Source organism: Verticillium nonalfalfae, assembly GCF_003724135.2.
Source record: "Verticillium nonalfalfae strain VnAa140/NRRL 66861 chromosome Unknown scaffold_12, whole genome shotgun sequence".
Taxonomy (NCBI): domain Eukaryota; kingdom Fungi; phylum Ascomycota; class Sordariomycetes; order Glomerellales; family Plectosphaerellaceae; genus Verticillium; species Verticillium nonalfalfae.
This window is the reverse complement of record NW_021167237.1, coordinates 19,855-40,239: the sequence shown is the minus strand read 5'-3', so window position 1 is coordinate 40,239 and position 20,385 is coordinate 19,855. Positions and strand designations below refer to the sequence as shown.

The 20,385-nt window shown below is 53.8% G+C and overlaps 6 protein-coding genes across 6 annotated transcripts; 3 read left to right on the top strand and 3 right to left on the bottom strand.

Moving 5' to 3' along the window:
• Positions 1-1,674: 1,674 nt before the first annotated feature.
• Positions 1,675-5,439, top strand: IRE1 (bifunctional endoribonuclease/protein kinase ire1; the record flags this gene model as incomplete). The annotated part of the gene is made up of 2 exons (XM_028635297.1): positions 1,675-4,258; positions 4,307-5,439. The coding sequence occupies 2 exons, from the start codon at positions 1,675-1,677 to the stop codon at positions 5,437-5,439; spliced, it is 3,717 nt and encodes a 1,238-aa protein (XP_028497972.1).
• A 189-nt stretch (positions 5,440-5,628) lies between these two features.
• D7B24_001051 (uncharacterized protein) lies at positions 5,629-7,734 on the bottom strand (the record flags this gene model as incomplete). Its single annotated transcript, XM_028635296.1, has 1 exon — positions 5,629-7,734. One exon carries the CDS (start codon positions 7,732-7,734, stop codon positions 5,629-5,631), a length of 2,106 nt encoding a protein of 701 aa, XP_028497971.1.
• A 1,150-nt stretch (positions 7,735-8,884) lies between these two features.
• Positions 8,885-10,228, top strand: D7B24_001050 (uncharacterized protein; the record flags this gene model as incomplete). Its single annotated transcript, XM_028635295.1, has 4 exons — positions 8,885-9,137; positions 9,576-9,701; positions 9,762-10,012; positions 10,223-10,228. 4 exons carry the CDS (start codon positions 8,885-8,887, stop codon positions 10,226-10,228), a joined length of 636 nt encoding a protein of 211 aa, XP_028497970.1.
• Positions 10,229-10,481: 253 nt separating this feature from the next.
• On the bottom strand, positions 10,482-11,457 carry D7B24_001049 (uncharacterized protein; the record flags this gene model as incomplete). The annotated part of the gene is made up of 4 exons (XM_028635294.1): positions 10,482-10,673; positions 10,727-11,188; positions 11,246-11,385; positions 11,445-11,457. The coding sequence occupies 4 exons, from the start codon at positions 11,455-11,457 to the stop codon at positions 10,482-10,484; spliced, it is 807 nt and encodes a 268-aa protein (XP_028497969.1).
• Positions 11,458-14,582: 3,125 nt separating this feature from the next.
• Positions 14,583-16,622, bottom strand: D7B24_001048 (uncharacterized protein; the record flags this gene model as incomplete). Its single annotated transcript, XM_028635293.1, has 1 exon — positions 14,583-16,622. The coding sequence occupies one exon, from the start codon at positions 16,620-16,622 to the stop codon at positions 14,583-14,585; it is 2,040 nt and encodes a 679-aa protein (XP_028497968.1).
• Positions 16,623-18,234: 1,612 nt separating this feature from the next.
• RGT2 (High-affinity glucose transporter rgt2) lies at positions 18,235-20,087 on the top strand (the record flags this gene model as incomplete). The annotated part of the gene is made up of 4 exons (XM_028635292.1): positions 18,235-18,344; positions 18,415-18,740; positions 18,815-19,261; positions 19,348-20,087. The coding sequence occupies 4 exons, from the start codon at positions 18,235-18,237 to the stop codon at positions 20,085-20,087; spliced, it is 1,623 nt and encodes a 540-aa protein (XP_028497967.1).
• Between the last annotated feature and the right edge of the window lie 298 nt (positions 20,088-20,385).

The following is a 20,385-nucleotide window of genomic DNA, read 5'->3' as shown; positions in this document are numbered from 1 at the left end:
TTCCTTGCTCCATGTACATGTACAGGTATGTGTTCAAGACAGCGGGCTACCTTACCAGAGTCAGCATTATAGTCGCCCGCCCTACGTTGGCACGTAAAACGATGCCCAATAAGATTCCGGATAGTTTCACTTCGCATGAGTAACAGAGCATCGCGACAAAAACTCGGCTGATCAATGTAATATTGACTGGCTGTCTGCGATGCACACCTGGCTCGCACACGTAGCTTGAATACAAGTCTTAACGTCCAATCATGGGCCACACTCGCCAAAGACCTACTGAGTATACGGTTGCTGATCAACCACTTTCATGGACTTGAACAGGCGGAAAGCAAGTCATCCCTTTGAACCCGAAATTGATCTCAGGTACAGAAAATACGTACTGGAAGGACCCAACTAACGTGGCAGAAATGAGCTTGACAGCTAATCAAATCATGCACCTAGCCCACAGTACATTCACAATAGGCTATAGTACTATAGCCCGCCTAATGACATCAGGCGTACTGGGTTTATAGCGAGGATCTCAGATGGATTACGTTAGAATGAGGTAGGACTCTAGGTACTGAGCAAGGTTAACAAATGTAGCAGCGCTAAACCTGATTATGAAGGCGGTATACGGCTTGTGGGGCGCTTGCTTGTACTGAGATCAATTTCGGGTTCAAAGGGATGGCGGCCGTTGCTCGTGTGGAGGAGTTGTGCCTTGACATGGTGAAGGTGGGGACCTATGGCAACTCCCGCAGCTAGGTACTGGCGGGTTCGCACATGGGGCTTGCGTGAAAGACGCAGTAGGACGTGTGCGAGCATCTTCACCAGGAGAGCAGGTGCATGAGCACTTCAGTGAACCGAGTCTCCACCCCAACCCGTGAAGCTAAGACCCGTGCACGAGCCGCCCACGAAAGTTTAGGGCACGTCTTCGTTTCATGTGCACCCTTCGCACTGTCGCCTAGCTAGCACTTTTTGCAGCAATCTGCCATCACAGGTCACAGTGTTACTCGAACGGTCACCCTGAATGCTGCACCACGTCAGCCCCCACCATGGTGTGACCCTCCAAGAGCCCAGGCAGGGCCACCCCTCCCGCCTACCTTCCCCCTTCCTCCAGGTGGTCGTGGTGGCAGGATCCCAACCCTGTAAGACGAAACGGCGGGAGGGCGAAAAACCAGAGCTGATCAGCCAACCGCCGCCCTCTCCACTCCACATCCTACCCGCCTAGGTACCTAAGGCAGGCTCCCTTTCCAGCACAGATGGCCACTGTTCGGGGGCTCACTCCATGTCACACACGCAAGGAGTAGAGGCCCAGCTCTACCGACCTCCCGCAACCTCCATGGAATTCCACCCACTTCCCTCCCCCAACTCTATTGTATCCTGTCCAGCACGACATCCATCTGGAGTTGAGGACAGCAACGCATTTCATCAACAGAAGCCTAAGAAGCCCGGCCACTGATCAGTAACACGACGGACGCCCATCCAAAACCACGCAAGGCTGCCTGGAAACTGCATCCACACGCAGCCCCTCCCCATCCAAAACCACGACCCTCTGGGTCCATTTACGTACGACTTTCCCCGGACTCGCTCACCACCCTCCTAACCAAACGCAATCGCACAACCTCTATGTCTCGACGCGAGCACCTCCCATCCCACCAGGCCTAGATGTGACTCGACAATCTATCGAATCGCACCATGCTCCGACGACCACCAGGCGAAGGGCGGTCCGGAGCCCAACAGCGAAAATCTCTCCTCGCCCTTGCCGTCCTCTTCCTGACATGTCTGCCGCTCGTCGAAGGCCAACAGCAACAGCAGCAACAGGCCGGTGCGCAGTCACTGCACCACGTACGGCATGCCGATCCGCAGCACAATGCCCGCAGCGCTCACGGGCACGAAGGCTTTGATGCCCTGGCCGGCGATGTCTGGGCCGAGACTGACAATGACGTCGCTGCTGCCGACGCCCTGACCTCGAAACAACGCGAGGACACGGTCATGGATGACAACAACAACAATAACAACAAGAAGAAGAAGAGAAACATAATTATCAACACCAAGAAAAACAAGAACGATGCGCGCGCCGTCGCAACTTTGGCTCCGGCTCAGTCCGTGCGAGCACCTTCCCCCGGATATCGACCCAGCGCCCACCTCAATGGCGGGTCTGGCATCTCATCGCCGCAACGAGCGCGGAGTCTGGAGGAATGGGAAGTGGAAGACTTCATACTATTGGCGACCGTCGATGGGGACCTCTATGCCAGTGACCGCCGCTCCGGCGCGCAGCGGTGGCACCTTGAGGTCGAGCAACCCATGGTCCAGACAGAGCACTTCCGACTGAACGCGTCAGACCTCGACGAGGACCATCAAGACGTCGACCATTACATATGGGCTGTCGAGCCCACCCGCGACGGCAGTCTCTACATCTGGATGACTGGCGCCAGCGAGCCTGCGCTCGTGCCTACTGGGCTCACCATGAAGCGCCTCGTTGAGGACCTATCCCCCCTCGCCAACGACGACCCACCCGTGATCTATACTGGCGCCAAGAAGACGACCATGATCACCATCGACGCCGCGACTGGCAGGGTTCTCAAGTGGTTCGGGTCCAGCGGATCGCACATTAATGAGGAGAGCTGCCTGCGGCCAAATGCCCTCTCTGATGTTGATTCGGAAGAGTGCAGCGTCATGGGGACCATCACACTCGGTCGTACAGAGTACGAAGTGGCCATCACGCGCAAAGATGGACGCGCCATTGCCAAGCTCAATTACTCTGAATGGACGCCTAATAATTTTGATAAAGACCTCGTCGACTCATACAGCCGAACGCTGGATAACCGCTATCACAGCAGCCGCCATGATGGTCGTGTCTACGCCTTTGATCCCGAGGACCAACCGCTCTTTAGCCACCAATTCGCAGCACCTGTTGCTCGTGTCTTCGACGTATGTCGCCCCTGGGGTGCCACACCTGACAAGAACCCAGACTTGTTGGTTCTCCCCCAACCCATCCCTGCTCCCAAGGACGAGGTCACGGCTCGTATGCGGGGCAGCCATGTCTTCCTGAACCAGACCGATGCTGGCAGCTGGTATGCCCTCTCTGGCTACTCCTATCCCTTGATCGTCGACTCGCCACCAGCATTGACATCGCGGTCTGACTGGGGCTCGTTCAACCGGCCTTGGAGTCGTCTTACTCAAAGCCAAAAGGCCGACGCCATGATTGGGAGGCATAACTTCAAGCAGGCCAACCACGACCGCGGCCAAGTGCAGCCGCCGACCCTACCAGGCAGCCCCATCTCGCATCCTGCCATGGACTCTCAGGATGATGCCACCTTGCCCTCCGTGGTGCCTGACGAGATCCTTGACCCTCTTGATCCGCACAACATTGTAGAAAAGGTCAAATCTATCCCTCAGCAGGCCGCTAATAGCGTTCGCGATCTACTGAGCAATCCTGTTCTTATCATCGTTCTTGTTGGCGCCTTCTTCTTCTATCACAAGGATCTGATACGGTGGTACAAGAACAAGTCCAACAAATGGCTGCTCCAGCACGACCACCGTTCTGAAGCTGGCGATCCGACGCCTGAACCAACGCCCAACCATTCCATCGATGACAGGATCCTGCCCCTGTCGAAGTCGGATGATATCATTGGCAAGTCGGACGACAAGGTTGCTCCAATGGAGTCTGCCCAAACCCAGGCAAGAGAGGTACCGCCTGTCCAGGCAGATGATATTGCTTCCACGATAGACAACGAAGGCCCAGCCCCATCTGCTACAGAGAGCCGCGACAAGAAAGAAGATGATGGGGAGGCTCTAGCCACTCAAGCTTCCGATTCGCCTGAGTCGAATGAATCTTCCAGCAAGACTGAGCTCGAACCGGGCACACCTGCCGAGAAGAAGAAGGCCAAGGCACATCGTGGCAGGAGGGGCGGTGTGAAGCATCGCAAAGGTGCCGCGAAGAAGCGCGAAATGTCTCAGTCTCGTGACGATGATCCACCTGCCACCACCGTCGAGGATGCCGTCAAAAACGCCCAGAAGCTGGGAGGATCACCAAAGCTAGAGCCCGATGTCGTCACTGTTGCCAACGATATGCAATCTGTCACCGGCCCCGTTATCAAGTTGGGCAACATCGAGGTGGACACGGATAACCAGCTTGGCACAGGCAGCAACGGAACACTTGTCTTCGCTGGCAAGTTCGATGGTCGCGAGGTCGCTGTCAAGCGCATGCTCATCCAGTTTTACGACATTGCGTCACAAGAAACACGTCTCCTTCGCGAGAGCGACGACCATCCGAATGGTAAGTACAATGTACGTCATCATGTAGCCGACCGCTGACAGTGTCCAGTCATTCGATATTACGCACAAGAATTCCGTGATGGCTTCCTCTACATTGCCCTCGAGCGCTGCGCGGCGTCCCTTGCTGACGTTGTTGAGCGGCCTGGTCGTTTCCCCAAGGTGGCTGCCGCTGGTAGGGCCGATTTGCCTGGCGTCCTCTATCAGATCACAAATGGCATCGACCATCTGCATAACCTTCGCATCGTTCACCGGGACTTAAAGCCGCAGAACATCCTGGTCAATACTGGCAAGGATGGCCGCCCTCGCCTGCTCGTCTCCGACTTCGGCCTTTGTAAGAAGCTCGAGGGTGGCCAGTCGTCTTTCGGTGCCACTACCGGACGGGCCGCCGGCACCACGGGCTGGCGAGCTCCTGAACTTCTCGTCGACGATGACAAGGATCCCCTCACGGATGTCAGCATCAACAGCGGGTCTGGCACTGTTCTAGTCAACTCGGAGATGCTGCCCAACCGCCGCGCTACGCGGTCCATTGACATTTTCAGTCTGGGCCTGGTCTTTTACTATGTTTTGACAAACGGATTACATCCTTTCGACTGCGGCGACAGGTATATGCGAGAGGTGAACATTCGCAAGGGCAACTACAACCTGGCGCCGCTGGACGCTCTCGGGGACTTTGCGTATGAGGCCAAGGACCTCATCGGCAGCATGCTCAACGGGGATCCGAAGTCACGGCCATCAACACGTGATGTTATGGCCCATCCCTTCTTTTGGTCGGCCAAGAAGAGACTGGCTTTCCTGTGTGACGTGTCCGACCACTTTGAGAAGGAACCGCGCGACCCGCCTAGCGCTCACCTCAGCGAATTGGAGTCTCACGCCCCAGACGTCACGCGGGGCGACTTTCTCCGCCACCTCCCGCGCGAGTTCGTAGATTCATTGGGCAAGCAGCGCAAGTACACCGGTTCACGGCTTTTGGACCTCCTCCGGGCGCTTCGAAACAAGAGAAACCATTACGAAGACATGCCCGACACTCTCAAACGTGCTGTCGGCCCGCTGCCTGAGGGGTACTTGGCGTTCTGGACCGTCAAGTTTCCGGGGCTGCTTCTGGCGTGCTGGAACGTGGTGTGGGATGTGAGATGGGATTCGACGGATCGCTTTAGGGAGTACTACGAACCCGCGGGCCTCTGAGGGCCGCTGCTGAACACAGTTTTTTAGAGATGTCTACCATCACCTCTCATGGCGTAAAGTCAAGTCTTCAGTGTTTGTAGTTGGCCCGTAGACTCTGGTATATTTAGCTCGTGTAGAATGGACCGACAACACGAGAACTCCATTTTCATCGAATCGACGCTGTATGCTCGACGCTTGACATGTCCTTCACTAACCCCACTGCACCAGGACCTTCTTACCCTTGTTCCCCTTTTTCTTCTTACCCCCAGCACTCTCGCCCCCCTCGTCCTCTCGCTCGGAAGGGTTGGCGCTGACATCGGCACTGCCTTCTGCCCCCGATCCCCAGCTGAAGCCCGTGTCCCGCGTAACTCCGAAGTCTCGACGGACGCCACGGCCCGTACCATACCCAAAGATTGTTGTCTGGGGCTTCGCCGCCGCTGGCAGAGCGGGGAAGTTATCTGGAGTGTTGCCAACTCGCGCCTTGGCTTTTGTGTTGCCCTGAGCATGATTGTTGGGGCCGATCCATGACGGACGCGACGTTGATGCCGACGAAGTAGAAGAAGCAGGAGTCGCAGCGGCGGCAGCCAGGGAAGGGAACGCATTGGAGGAGGGCGGGGCTCTTGACACCGGTGCCGCGGACCAGCTGGTGGCGGCGGTAGATGTGGAGGGGGTAGGCCCGCTGCTGATGCCGCCGGCGCTGGCCCTGCGCGTGCTGTTCTTGAGGCGGAGAACACGGTTCGAGTGCTTCTGGTTCTGGCTAGGAGCGGCCGAAGGCGTCACTGCCGAAGCCGTGGCAGCGGACGCCCAGCCGCTCGATGAGGTCGTTGCGCCCTGCATGCCGCCGAGACCGGGAAGGGACGGGTAATCCTCGTTGATGGCGCGCCAGTCCTGCCAGGCCTTCTGAATCCCCCGTGCTTTCGTCTGGTCCTCGAACAGGTCGGCCACCTCGCGGACCAGTGTGCCCAGGGCATTAGACGATGTGTCGACAAATAGTGAGAAGAAGGCGTCAATCAATTGCGGCGCCGTCATCTTGTTCTGACGGTAGGAGGAGATATGTTGGCGAAAGGTGTTCATCTTGGCCTGATCTTGGCCAAGCAGGTTCGAAGCACGCTCAATAACGGAACTGTGGCGAGCCATGCGGGCGCGGTCTGCCGGCGTCGCGGTCGCAGGGTCTATTGTCAGCTGACCCAAGGCGTCTGCGGCCTCGGATTGTTGTTGCGATGCGGAAGAGACGGCGTTGGCAGGTCGGGCAGTGGCACCAGTTTGACGAGTAGCAGTCGCAGCCGGCGGCGCTGCTGATAGTTGTCCGCCAAACGTACGGTTGCTCACTGACTGTGCTGAGTGAATGGCAAGTTGCCTCTGGTAAGCTATCTCATCGCGCCGCATCGGTTGCGCCGAACTCTGAGGTAATGGCTCGGCGTTGGGATCGCGCCCTCGTCCACGACCTGCACGGCCTTCCCTCCTGTTGGCGCCACCACCTCTCCGCTCCTCTTGGTATGCGGGCCGGAAGTCGAATCCAGCCATGTCAACGATCCTTGCGTCTCTTCTAACATCCTTGGACAAGGTGTTCCCATGTTCACTCAGTTGGTGGGCCTTGAGATCGAGCTCGGATTCAAAGACGACGAACTTGCGCTCCTGGCATTCGCGATCAAGGCACGGGTAGTGATCTTTGGAGAAGTGCTGCTCGAGAGCTTGGTAGTTGAGGTAGTAATGCGGGTGTCGCGAGTCTCTCCGGTCGCAGATAAAACACCTCTCATGCTTCTCACGGCAGTGGTCGTACAGTTTGTCGTCATCGTAGAAGCGTTGTCCGCAGAAGCCACAGAGCGGGTGTCCCTTGAAGCCAGTCTGGTCAAGTGCGCCTGGCTTGTCGTCACCATGTCTCATGTGCTTCTCGAGCTCCTTGTCCGCGAAGAGCTCGTGCTCGTGCGTGAAAACCTTCTTATTGCGCGTGCAGAGGTCACACATCTTGCGCTGGTGCGCCGAACGGACATGGCGGTGGAGATCAGGCCAGCCTAAGCCAGCAAAAACGCAGTCGTCAGCAGGACAGTTGTATCGGAGAAGGACCACCGTATCGCCAACAATCTCCTCGCTGGCGTATTTGATGCCGATATTGTTATCTAGACTCGTAATATCGCTATCGGTGTATTCTTCGTACCGCTTTAAAGGATCTTCGGTAAAAATAACAAAGGGGGCAGCGGTCTGGAAAGAGCATGTTAGCTTGGAATTGCAACGCAACAGAGGGAAGGACTCACTCGGCAATGGGGGCAGTCTGTTGTCTTGTACAGAGCCCTCATACGAAGGCCGCAAATGTGGCATGTCTTGTGGTTGCAAGGTGCAATCGAGTGGAACTTGATGGGGTCGGCGCAAATAAAGCACACCTCGTCACCGTCTGACGTACTGGGAGCACCCTCTGCCGCCTTGCCATCGCTTGTCGGAGGTGGAGCGTTCCCCTGGGTTGGCGGAGTGACATCTTGCGTCGATTGAGCTGTCGTACTGCTGGGTTTCGACGGATTTTCGCCGCGACTGTGGTTGCCGCCGCCGCGTCCTCGCGTTCGCTGACCTCGGCCTCGAGAAGCGCTGTTGCCACCTCTTGATGCGCCGCCTTCCGAACGTCCCCTGCCTCGATTTCGTTGTCCGCCTCGGGACGCCGTACTGTCAGCGGCCCCAGCTTCAGTCGAGGCCATGATACCGCGTTGCAGATATGGGATCAGCGTTTAGACTGTCTTGCTTGATTTCAATTGAAGCTCCAAGTCCGAGCCTTCGGGCTTAATTTTGCTCTTCGTGATTTTGATTTTCTTCCTTAATAGTTTCGAGTACTTTTGCCTCTTGAGGTTTCTGGGTCGTAGACACAAATTATCAGCGTGGGGTCGATGGACGAAGGTGTGGGTGGGATTGGTGGATGGAGGGGTCACTCGCCGATCGAAGCTTCTGGCCGAAAATTAGCCGATTTGACGCGATGACTGACTCTTGTCGGCAGGGAGTCATGACCGCTCTCCAGAAGAAGGCCCTACATGGGACCAAGGTCGGCGTACATGGGCTTGAAGCGCGTAAAAGCTTCTGCCTCCATGTCATTTCGCTAGGAATCAGTCAAATTGCGTAGGTGGGTGAGGGATCAAGAGTGCGTCATGTGGTGCACATTTCCACCAAGTACCTGAGTTCGGTAAGCACTGTTGGTGATAGCCTCATGCAGGTGCTGCCTCAGGAATCACCTTTGCCTTCGTCCAGTCGCATGGCAGGGTCCACGGCGGCCAGTTGGAGCTAAGCATGTAGGGCTACACACCAACCGCCATGATGCGTTTCTTTTGGTCTGACCTAGAATACTATACAAAGGGCCTGAGAGTCTTGGTCGGTGTCTCTTATCCCGAGTGTTCCAGGATTCAACCTCGACGTCGAAACGTCAAGGAGACCCTGTGACAACCGCCAGCAAGTCCCAGCCGCACAGTACAAAGGCCCAACATCACTCACCATGGCAATCGCAGCACTCATCCCTGAGCTCCTCCGCCAATGCTTTGTCCATCTTCCCCGCGAAGATCTCTCCAAGACCAGCCTCGTTCACCGCGCATGGCTTTCACCAAGTCGTGATATTTATTGGAGCACACTCCCCCTGACACTTCGCGATGACAGCGCTGAACTTCTCGTCAAAGTCTTGGGTGAGCGTACATCAATCCCCCGCAAAATCAAGGGCATCACTATCGACGAGTCGGAAGATTTTGAGGATCGTGACGAGAAGGAAACATCGGCCTAGCAGGACGCTGTGTTAAAGGTCACGGGTCACTTTGATTGCATCTATCAATTGACCATCCGGTGCCTGGATCTCAGCCAATTTCCCAAGGAAAAGCGGTCGCAGGTCTTGAGGAGGAGTCAGGTACAGGGAACATTAATCGTTCAGTGGCTCAAGACTGAGCGAGAGGATGATGCTATCCCGTGGATGCTCGATCAGCCCAACATTAGCTTCCTGGGAGTCGGAGATGTCGTCTTGGCGAAAGATAAAGAGAAGAGCGACGAGAATGACGGAAAGGAAAGATTTGATCTTGCAGTTTCTGCACATGTCGAGGCACAACCGCAAAATGATGCTGTGCATCTCGACAGGGTTCGTCACCTAAACATCTTTTGCGGCCCGGAAAGCCTAGCTTGGAAACATCTTGTGCCATGCCTAGCCAAGGGGTCACTCACCGAACTCAAGACCCTCGTCTTCGACAGCGGCGACAATGAGATCATAGCCAAACTCGTCGGTGCCGCGGCGCCGAACCTCCTATCACTGGCCATCTCGCCCAAACTCCCAGGTACCTCTGACTATCCAGTCTCCGAAAGCGACCAAACATCCAATCGACTGACAAAATCAGGCATCAACATCAACATGTCTTCGGCACGCTCGCTCGTCAACCTCAGCATTCAAACCGGCTATCATCCTCATAACGAGCATGTTCTCGCCGCCGCAGCAACAGCAATTTCATCCGCTCCCGCAAGCGTGGAACATGTCTTTCTCGGCATTGGCCCAGACACCCTCGAACCGGCTGAGCAGCCTGACGGCGCCAATGCCCTGTGGGCATCGATTGATGCTGCGCTCGCGATCATGCTAAAATTGCGCAGAGTGGTTGGTGTCATGTTGATCAGTTCGTGTTTGATTTCATACTTGGATATGGATTACGGGATTGGCGACGAGATAAGGACATGGCGGAAGCAGTGTGTCGAGGCAATGAAGCGCCTGTTGCCACTATGTAATGATAGGGACCTGATAGAGGTGAAGCAAGTTCCTGGCCCTTGGACTCGAGGTGCTTTTGCCGATTATGACATTCCTGAGTAGACATGAGTTGAAAAAGAGGCTTGCAATAAAATGTTCCTTATCCTATGGCGTATGGTGCGTGACAAATCAATGAGCAGTGTCTTGTGCTAAGACCGCATCTCTAGCTTTGCTCGTGAGCTCAGAATTATCAAGCCCCAGTTCATCCTCCAGCCAACTCATCTGGCCTGTAGCATTCTACAGAACAGCCATATTCATCGCGAAAAGATTCGCTGTCATGCCCAATCAGTCTCCATGCGACCGCTCCTAGAATCAACTTCTTTCAATGTTCCTCCTCCACCGGATACAGGTGGCTGCCGATCAGCTTGTTCATTTGAAACATGTCAACTTTAGGGAGCTTGAACACAGCCTCCATAGGTGCGTCGCATATAATCTGGCGCTTGTTGGCCGGATCCTGCAGGTTGTTGCCTTTGATATGCTCCCACAGTTTCTTCACGACCTGGGGACGCGACAACTGTTGAAAGTGTTAGCAGAATCATCGCATGGGGGGCCACTGTCGAATCGCACCTGAGGCTCCTTCAATAGCTCCGCAAGGGGGTAGCTTAGATTGAAGGGCTTCTGAAAACCGCCGCCGGGCTTGCGCTTGGGCGTCGCGCCATCGCTGCCGTCAACATCACTGTCGTCGCCTGTTTTGACTTTGTTGCTGCTCTTCTTCTTAGGCGCTTTCCTCTTTTTCGGAACGCTGGCGCCACGTGTCGCACGACCGCGTGCCATGCTATTCTCCTGCGCCTGGAGCTGAGCTGCTAGCTTCGCATCTGCATCCTCCGAGGAGGCTTCTCGCTTCTGCTTTTTCCTCGCTGGAGCGGGCTCTCCCTCCCCATCGCTGCCCGCTGCCTCGTCGCGGTAGCCGTACTGTGATTTCGAGTTGTGCGGTGATGCTTCCGTCTTCACTTGTGTGTCGGCCTCTTCTGCTTGTTCCGAAGCTGTGAAGTGGTCAAAGCGTTGTTCGATCAGGGCCTTGATAGCGTCCTACAAGAGCCGTCAGTCAGTAGCTGGTTGGAGAGAAGCGAGGTGCGCATCGCACACCTTCTGATCACTGAGGTCCTTGCCTCCGAGTGCCCTTTCGAGACCAGCCCGTATCTTTTTGCGCGTGATGGTCGTAAGGTCGGCAGTCGCGAGAATCGTATCGATGATGGCGGTATACTGGACCTCGTCGCCCGCGGAGACTATGGACACCCGGTGAGTTACGATTGCGAATAAAACAGAGAGTCGATGAAGTACAGACGTGGAGAAGCCATCGCGAACACTTGTTGCTGGTGATATGCGACACGACGCAACGTCGCGATGTGATCCTGGGCGCTTGGTTCAAAACGAGACTGGTAGAAACGTGGGGTATAGAGCTACCAGTTCGCAATCAGAACATGCTGCTGTAGCAAGTTTTGAAGGATCACTGGCGCTTTCGTTTTAAGGAAAGAGCCGTGGGTTCTAGGTCCAGCCGCGCAAGCTATAGATCTCGAGACAGCCACGACGGACTGTTGCTAGGTGAAGCTGATCACGCCTTTCGTGATCATGAGAAGGTGCTCTTGGTTTCGTCAAGCGTAAGGAACGGCAGGGGCGGTGTCGTCGAGCAGCTGTATCGCATCAGTAAGAGCGTTGAATTGAATTGAAGTGGGCAAAGAGCATACCGAGACCTGTGCACGTGGCTGCTACCGCAAGACGGTAAACCGAGTCATATGTTGGATGCAGCCATTCCAAGCTGAGCGGTGCAACCATCGCTGTCTCCGTCACCACGGCGCTAAGCAGTCGCGTGTTGGCAACCAGGTCCCGCGAGCGGATTTACTCCGCTAATGGCCCGGACCAATCACGGATGGGAATTGGAGGATTGGATATCTGCCAAACATTAGCTCTGGAGGTGTTCAGCACCGATAACTACAAGTCCGTTAGGGTCATTCTCTTAACCGATTCTGAGCCGTCTCTCATATCATCCGACCTCCGGAGCACAACCAATTCGAATTCAAACGTTCCTTGTGCGAAGTGTTCCAGTAGGGTTCAATTGAAGTTCTCAAGACATCCAGAAGACTTTAAATCGCGGCAATTGCATCGCTTATGCGTACTAAGCTGATTCTTGGCCCAGAAGCTGTGTCGGTAGGAGTGATAGATTGATTCTTGCTGTCGCCCATGGCGAGAAGGTGATGATCCTGCGATTACACTGTCACTTGATCCCCACTAATTTAGTACGCAGTTGCCCCAGACACGCTGTAGCATAGCCGAAAACAAGTCCTCGGTATGTATCAATAGCGGAACTGTATTTGACCCTGCTGCACACTTCATGAAACAAAAGATTTGAAATCTTCCATGGATTATGTCAATCTGCCACAAGGTACCAAACGTAACCCTAGACAAGACACCGCGCTCGGCCTCCGCTAGTGCTAATGCATAGTCCTAGCGCCCATGATCCCCATCTACTCGCACAGGCTGCGTTTGAGTTAGGAACATTCATCAGCATGGCGATACCTTTATGGCAAATTTTAGCTGGGATGAACTTCTAGTATCTGCTTGTGAGTGAAAATTGGACTTGAGAGGCTGAGTCTTCTTACACATCACGGGCACATGTAAATGTGGACAGTCGCAGAGACCATATGCCCGCCGATGACCTTGATTGCGTTGCGTTGCACTGTATATGGCTATCTGAAGCTGCCCATGTGCCATCCTGGGAGTTATTTCACACAAGTAAACCGTCGCTGGATAAGTCCTTATTATGCAGTTACGTTGCCCGGCACATTGGTCTTGTTTAAGGCTATGATGCATCAAGCGAACAATCAACTTAGATTCGGTCTTCTATGTGGCGGACAACTATAGGAGGTGGATAACTCAAGTCACCATCGTCTAAGAGCTCGACCTCCTTCGTTCTAGACAGGGCATCGTTGTCTTGGCTTGGATCAGATTGCAACCGGCCTCCACTAAGCCACATAGCCTTTTGAGCCCCAGCTTTGTGGCGAAACTCGTGATCGCAGCCTGCGCTGCCCATGATGTTAAAGGGAAGAATCTGGGCTAGACGATGTTGACTCAGTTTGTCGAGAGACGCCTTGAAGTCGTCAAGAATGATACTGTCGGTGAAGCATTTGAAAATGAAAGCAAACTTCCAGAAAGGATTGATGACACCGATGTTAATCACAGGTGTGACTGAAAGCAAATCTACAACAATGAAAATCAGGCTGAGAATCATGCAGAAAAGTAGGACCCCAAAACGTGGGGAGACTCTGACAACTGTGGCGAAGTCAAGCTCGTAACGGAACTTTATATTCCAGAAAAGATTCACAATGGTGAATATCCACCATGGGTCTCTGGCGCCATCGTGTCAGCTCAATACACTCGACAACGGGGATAAGAAAGAGTGACGCCATTACCTAAAGACTGCTTCAAAAGGCCGGGTGGTAACGAAGAGACGACTATTGGGGGTATTGAAGAAGGCGAAGTTCGCATAGACTTCCAAGATCCAGTAGGGCTGAACCAGGATGACGCTGCCGATGTAAATCAGGTTGCCTCGACGTCCCAGAAAAGGTTTGCTTTTCATCCACGCGATAACATTGTGCAGAGTCCAAGACGCGAGCAACATGATGACTGTCGATGAAAGAAACCAGCCATAGACCGGTGGCTCGAAAAAGATGAAAAATCCGTTAGGGACCGCAAGTATGAGCTGCTTCAGTCTTAGTAAACAATCCGAAAAGTGCACTGGGATGAACACGGCGACTACCTCTATAAAGATAAGCTTATGCAGGAGGACCCCCTTTCGTATGTTCGCGAGCGTGATTCCAAGCATGATGATGAGGGCACCAATCATGAACCCTTGCGACCATGCTTCAAGAGTCAACTTGTCGTGAGCGGTCGGCTTCAACTGCTCGGACGTGGGTAGGCCGGCCATTTCGAAAGGTTGAACGACTATATAGCAGTTGCAGTTCTCTATAAGCTCCCAGAAGGGGGGACTTAATTTTCAGCATCTCAGATATTCCCAGCCGGGGATCGTGGTTTTGTACTCAAAACGCCCAAAAGGTGACCAGCTGGGACAATGGTCTGACTTGGTTGGGTGGCCACTCACACAGCATGTGGCTTCCTGCAGGCGATGCACCGTGCAAAATGGTGGCCCCCCTTGTGGCCCCCCTTGTGACCCCGGACTCAATACCCCAGGCGACGATCCCTGCCCTGGCCTACCCCTCACTTTCCTGTAGCTTAGCACGGCACATGAAGGATGCTCGGTTAGTGAACTCAGATCAAGCGTTGCCGGACGTCAGGCCACTAAAGAAAATCCCGCATTGATAGGAGTAGTATGGGTGTGAGCAGACTACGTTAATTTATGGCTGAGCTAATGAAGACGTGTTGTTCTATCAACCCAGGCATAGTCTCAATCTGTTGACAATGACTGTTCTCAACACCAGCTCGAGCCGAGCGGCGTTACAGAGGCGGCCTCAAGAGCAACAACACCATCCTTAGCTACAATGCTAATGTCGGTCGACTCCTGGTAGCGAGGAAAAACATTCGCAGAAAACACGGTGCCGTCCCCGATGAAAATCTCCAGGACCGAACGGTCAAGAAATATATCCATTGTCAATTTGTTTTCCACAGACACCGTAATCGAGGCTTCCCACAGCCCAGGTTGTCCGTAGCCCGCACCCGTAGTGTCCAAGGTCAAGGTTTGAATTTCAGCGTCATAAGCCAGCAGGGTAGATTCCTCACTCGACTGGAACAGAGCCAGCGTGAAAGAAGAAGCTGTTGTGGTTCCCAAGTCAATGCTGAGCTTTACTCTGGCCGTGTTCGAGCTCCCGATGATGTGGGCCATATCGCCCACAAGTACGGGCCCCGATCGTTGAACCTTGCCCTGAGCAAGACTCGCCAATTCCGGAATGGGGCGGCTACCCAGACCTCCGTCATCGCGAAGGAATAGCTCTCTGGTGATAGACTGCTGTCCTGCCCAGCCGTTGGCGCGACTTGGCCACTTTGGAGTCGGCCAGTTGCCCATCCAAGTAATGGCGAGATCACGCCCAGACTCATCCTTGTACCACTGCATTGCGTAGCTTGCGGGGCCAGCATCGAGGAGACCTCGCTTCTCACTAATGAATACTGATCCGTTGAAGGTGCCGGTCTCGTACCACCCCAGGCCGTTTCCTCCATAAAAGAGAACCCATTTATCTTCAAGAGGGAAAAAATTGGGACATTCCCAAAGGGGGCCGGTGCTGCCATTTCCAGTGTACATGATGCCCACATGAGACCAGGAGAACGGGCCATCGATGGAACGGTACAGCTGCACCTGCCCGTCAACGCTGTTTGTTGCACCAACGACCATCTTCCAAGAGTCGTCCGTCGGGTCATAGAACACCTTGGGATCACGGAAAAAAACAGGAGCTCCGTCGGGAGGGCCAGGAACGACCGGATTGTGAGCGTAAGGCTTGAAGTTGATGCCGTCTTTGCTGCTTGAGACATCGACGGTCTCTTGCACGGCATGCGGGTGGGCCCGCACATCAACGTATTCCGTGAAGACAAGATGTAGTTCATCTTCGTGTATCATTGCGCTTCCAGTGAACCGTCCTGAATCATCTCCTGGGATCTCAGTCCTCTTCGGCGAGAGCGCATCCGGCAGCGTGCGCCAGTGTACAGCATCGGTACTCTCTGCGTGAGCCCAGTGCATGGGTCCCCAGAAAGGAGAGTCGGGAAAGAATTGGCTGAAGAGATGGTGGTGTCCGTTCCATTGAGAAAGTCCGGCAGGATCGTTGATCCACCCCTGGTACGGGGTGTAGTGATACTGTGGACGGATTGGATCCTCGGCATACAAAGAACATGCTGGCGAACTGTCACCCGAAGGTTGGTTCGACTGTCCGATTATATGGAAGGTCTGACCTGGACCGTTGCCAAGAGCATGGCGCCCAATTCGTAGGTCGTCAAAGTTGATATGGCCCCATGACTCCTTCGTGCTACTGTCGTGGACAATAATGTGTACCTGTTGGCCGGCCCACTCGCTCGTGTCCCAGATGATCCGAATGAGGGCTTCGTCGTTGATGCCCGTCTGCCTCAGGAGAAGCTCGTTGTCGTGGTCTCTGACTAAACCGACGTACAGATGATCCGGATCATAACCTCCGCCAATCAGGAAGCTTAACTTGGACGTGGCGCGGAAAGAGCTCGACTTCAAGTTGCCAGTGGCAGATTCTCCAGCCTGGGCGGTGCCCAAGATGAAGTACTTCTGGTCTTGATGAAACGGTCCGTCCCAATATGACACCGAGTCTGTGACTGAGATGTTGCCAAATGCGTTGCCGTCAACTACCTGCCAGCCTTCGAGGCTGCCAGTCTCGAAGCCAGGATTGACGAGCCCATTGCAAGTTTGGACATGGCGCTCTGGTTGAACAGGACCACCAAGCACATTCGAGGCAGCGGTCATGACCAAACAAAGCTTCAAAAACTTGGTTGAGTCGTTCATCTTGTGAGATAAATAAAAAGAGTACTCTCTTGGGCCAGGAAAATAAGGTATGTGGTTGAGTGCGAGGTATCTTGAGAACTAGATGAATTCTGAAGAAACGAGATCTTATTTATGTTCGTTAAAAGTTTCTGTCTAGGTAGTTGAGAGTGTGATTGAACTTGTTCGAGCAGTGATGAGCCAAACGGCGCAACGCTCTTCCTCCAGCTTTTGTCCATCGCTACACGAGCAGAATTCAGTATGTACAGTACATCGTCTTTTGCCTTTTCACAACAAACTAGGCCACTGGGTATCTTGCTCCTTTGCACGAAACCTACCAAACCTACCGTATCCGTCACCGCGAAGACGCAGTCGATCTCCGCTGCCAGCGATCTTCTAAGTGAGTTGCTACTTGTGGCTAGATTTCGGGGACGCCGTCCCTCCATGCCCACCTGTAGCCTCCATTCGCTCTTCGTCATGATCAACATCAGATATCTAAATGCTCTCACACAACCCGCCTGACTCGACCAGTCATCAATGGCGCCCTATCAGATGTTCGGTTGGAGTTAGCCGTGGAGGATGCATGAGATAGCCCCTGGCACATTTGCGGGATATCTTGTTCGCGAAGCATTGGGGAATAGCGCTAGAAGGGCTCTAGAATGGCGCTAGAAGGAGCGCCTGGAGTCTTGGCCCTTTCGTGTCAACCAGTAAGCCGATGAAAAACCCCCCGTCCGCAAATCCCCGCAATCGAATGGTGCCATCTTTCAGAGGGGGCGGGGGATGATCTACAATCAATCGTTGGACGATCCAGCTGTGAGGCTAGACAGTGCACAGCTTGAAGGAACAAACGGGCGTCCTCATGCATGGCTTCTATAGTCCGACTTAGCATGCCTTGGTGCGATCGCTAGAGCTGCTTGCTTGACGTTGTCAGTCCGGCCAAATGAGAGGTCACTGAACCTCCCGATCCATCTTTGCTTGGATCTCTGCTCCCTCATTGGACGTTGTCAAGTAGTACAAGGCGTCACTACAGCTACCGAGGCATCCGTGGATGGGTTGAGGGTGCAGGATGATTATCACGCATTCGGCTCATGGGCGATGGTACATCCGCGCTTGCTATGGCGGTACCAGGCCTCTCGGGTGGATGTCAGTCATTGCACCCTTCATTAATTCAGCGAGAAAAGCTCCTTTTCAAACTCCAGCGTCAACATTACCACCTGCTATTCGTGGCCATTTCCCCAGAGAGTGGATAGACGAAGCCTGACATTGGCGAGCAGGGGTTTCAAATCAGCTTGATCCTCTCTGAGCCACAATGCCACTCCATCAACAATCAGCTAGTTATGGTGTTATGGTATCATGGAGGACTATGCAAGACCAAAGACACGACCATGTGATTTTCGGCGATGCCGAAGGGATTGAGATAATGAGCTTCTCGAATATGTCCGCGCCCGGGAACAATATCATCCGAAGCATAAAAAGGTGACCAGCTCTGCACTCTGGCAGATGACGAGCATTGATATCTACTCGGATCAACTGACTTTGGTTGTTGATAAAAACCTCTATGAGAACTTCTGTCTCCTTTTACTGGAAGCCCACCGCCTCTCAACGATTTATTTCCACTTGTTGAATTGCATCTACGATGAGCTTACTCAAAGGTCTTTCTCTTTCCAGACCGGAGAATGAAGCCGGTAAAGCATGGCCTGCGATTGGCGTCGGCTTGTTCGTTGCGTTTGGCGGTGTTTTATTCGGGTGAGTTAATCTCTAGAGGCCGGAGGCTACCCTCATCGGAAACACTACGCTGACCTGGATCTTGTGAAAGTTACGACACAGGCACCATCAGTGGCATTTTGGCGATGCCATACTGGCAACAGCTTTTCAGCACCGGCCATGTGGATGCGGAAGGCAACCCGAATATCACCACATCTCAAGAATCTGCCATTGTGTCCATTCTTTCTGCTGGCACGTTCTTCGGCGCCCTGTTTTCTCCCCTCCTCTCGGATTATATCGGCCGTCGCATGGGGTTGATGATCTCGACTTGGGTTTTCAACCTAGGCGTCGTGCTTCACACAATTGCTACGTCTATTCCGCTGTTCTTGGCCGGTCGCTTCTTTGCTGGTCTAGGCGTTGGTCTCATATCTGCCATGAGTAAGTCGGCTGCTTAACCGCTGTGTTCCTGGACGACAGTAGTCAATAATTGCTACTAACATCAGATGCCACAGTTCCTCTTTATCAGTCCGAGACAGCTCCCAAGTGGATTCGTGGATTTATCGTCGGAGCTTATCAATGGGCAATCACCATTGGCCTCCTGCTTGCGGCTGTGGTCAATAATGCCACGGCACGCCGTGATGACTCTGGATCGTATCGCATCCCTATTGCCATTCAATTGGCATGGTCTCTTATCCTTTTCTCTGGCTTGCTCATTCTTCCCGAAACACCACGCTTCTTGATTAAGAAGGATAATGCCGAGCAAGCCGCGAAGTCGCTGAGTCGTCTCCGACGCCTGCCTACGGATCATCAAGCCATTGTGGCAGAACTGGCCGAAGTTCACGCGAACCACGAGTTTGAGACGCGCATGGGCCAGGGCTCGTATCTTGACTGCTTCAGGCCCCCTATCCTTAAAAGGCAGCTCACCGGCATGGCTTTGCAAGCCTTGCAGCAACTGACTGGTATGTTCATCTACCTTAGGTACCCTGAATACCAAAGCTTGAGTCGCTATAGGGTCGTGATCATGCACAACGCTAACTCAGCGCAGGTATAAACTTTATCTTCTACTATGGCACCAAATACTTCGAGAACTCTGGAGTGTCGAGCGGGTTCACCGTCTCGATGATCACGTCCGCCATCAATGTTGCATCCACCATACCTGGCATGTATGCGGTTGATAAATGGGGGCGAAGACCGCTTCTACTTTGGGGCGCTATCGGCATGTGCCTCTCCCAGCTGATTGTCGCTGTTTCGGGTACGGTTTCCTCGGGTCAGCACGAAAACGGCGAAATCTTTGTAAAAAGCCTGGGAGGGCAGAAGGCTGCTGTGTCCTTCGTCTGCATTTACATATTTTTCTTTGCGTCGACTTGGGGACCCTTGGCCTGGGTAGTCACAGGCGAAATCTTTCCCCTCAAGACGCGCGCTAAGTCACTCAGCATCACCACGGCCACCAACTGGCTACTGAATTGGGCCATCGCTTATTCTACCCCATACCTCGTCAACTATGGGGAAGGTTACGCCAATCTGCAGTCTAAGATCTTCTTCGTATGGTTCGGCGCCTGCTTTATCTGCATCATTTTCGTCTGGCTCATGATCTATGAGACAAAGGGACTCAGTCTGGAAGAAGTGGACCAGCTGTACGAGGAAGTTCGCGACGCCCGCAAGTCTGCTCAATGGAAGCCCACCTCGTCTTGGGACAATGACACCAAAAAGCAAGGTAACGACATTGCCTTGGGAGAAGTGGAGCACACTGCTGCTGAAGGCCTTCCTCAATCTGACAGACGCTAAGCTTCGGTCAAACCTTTTGAATAACGCGGCCGATTCCTTCCGTTGACAAGTCTCTTTCGGCAGCGTGCAATTCTCTTATCGCTCAACTTTCACTGGTATATGGGCCTTGCTTCAATGAAGAAGTGAGATCAGTTTGGTGGGTAACTGTGCTCTGGGTCATTCACCGAACAAGCGCCTTTCCGGAGGCTAGACATAGCCAAGAAAGTCGTAGTCCGGGATGGTTACAGACAAGCTGGGCTCCATGGATTCATCCCCTGGTTGAACTCTAGTGTTCTCCCGGGTACTTCTCAAGTCTCTC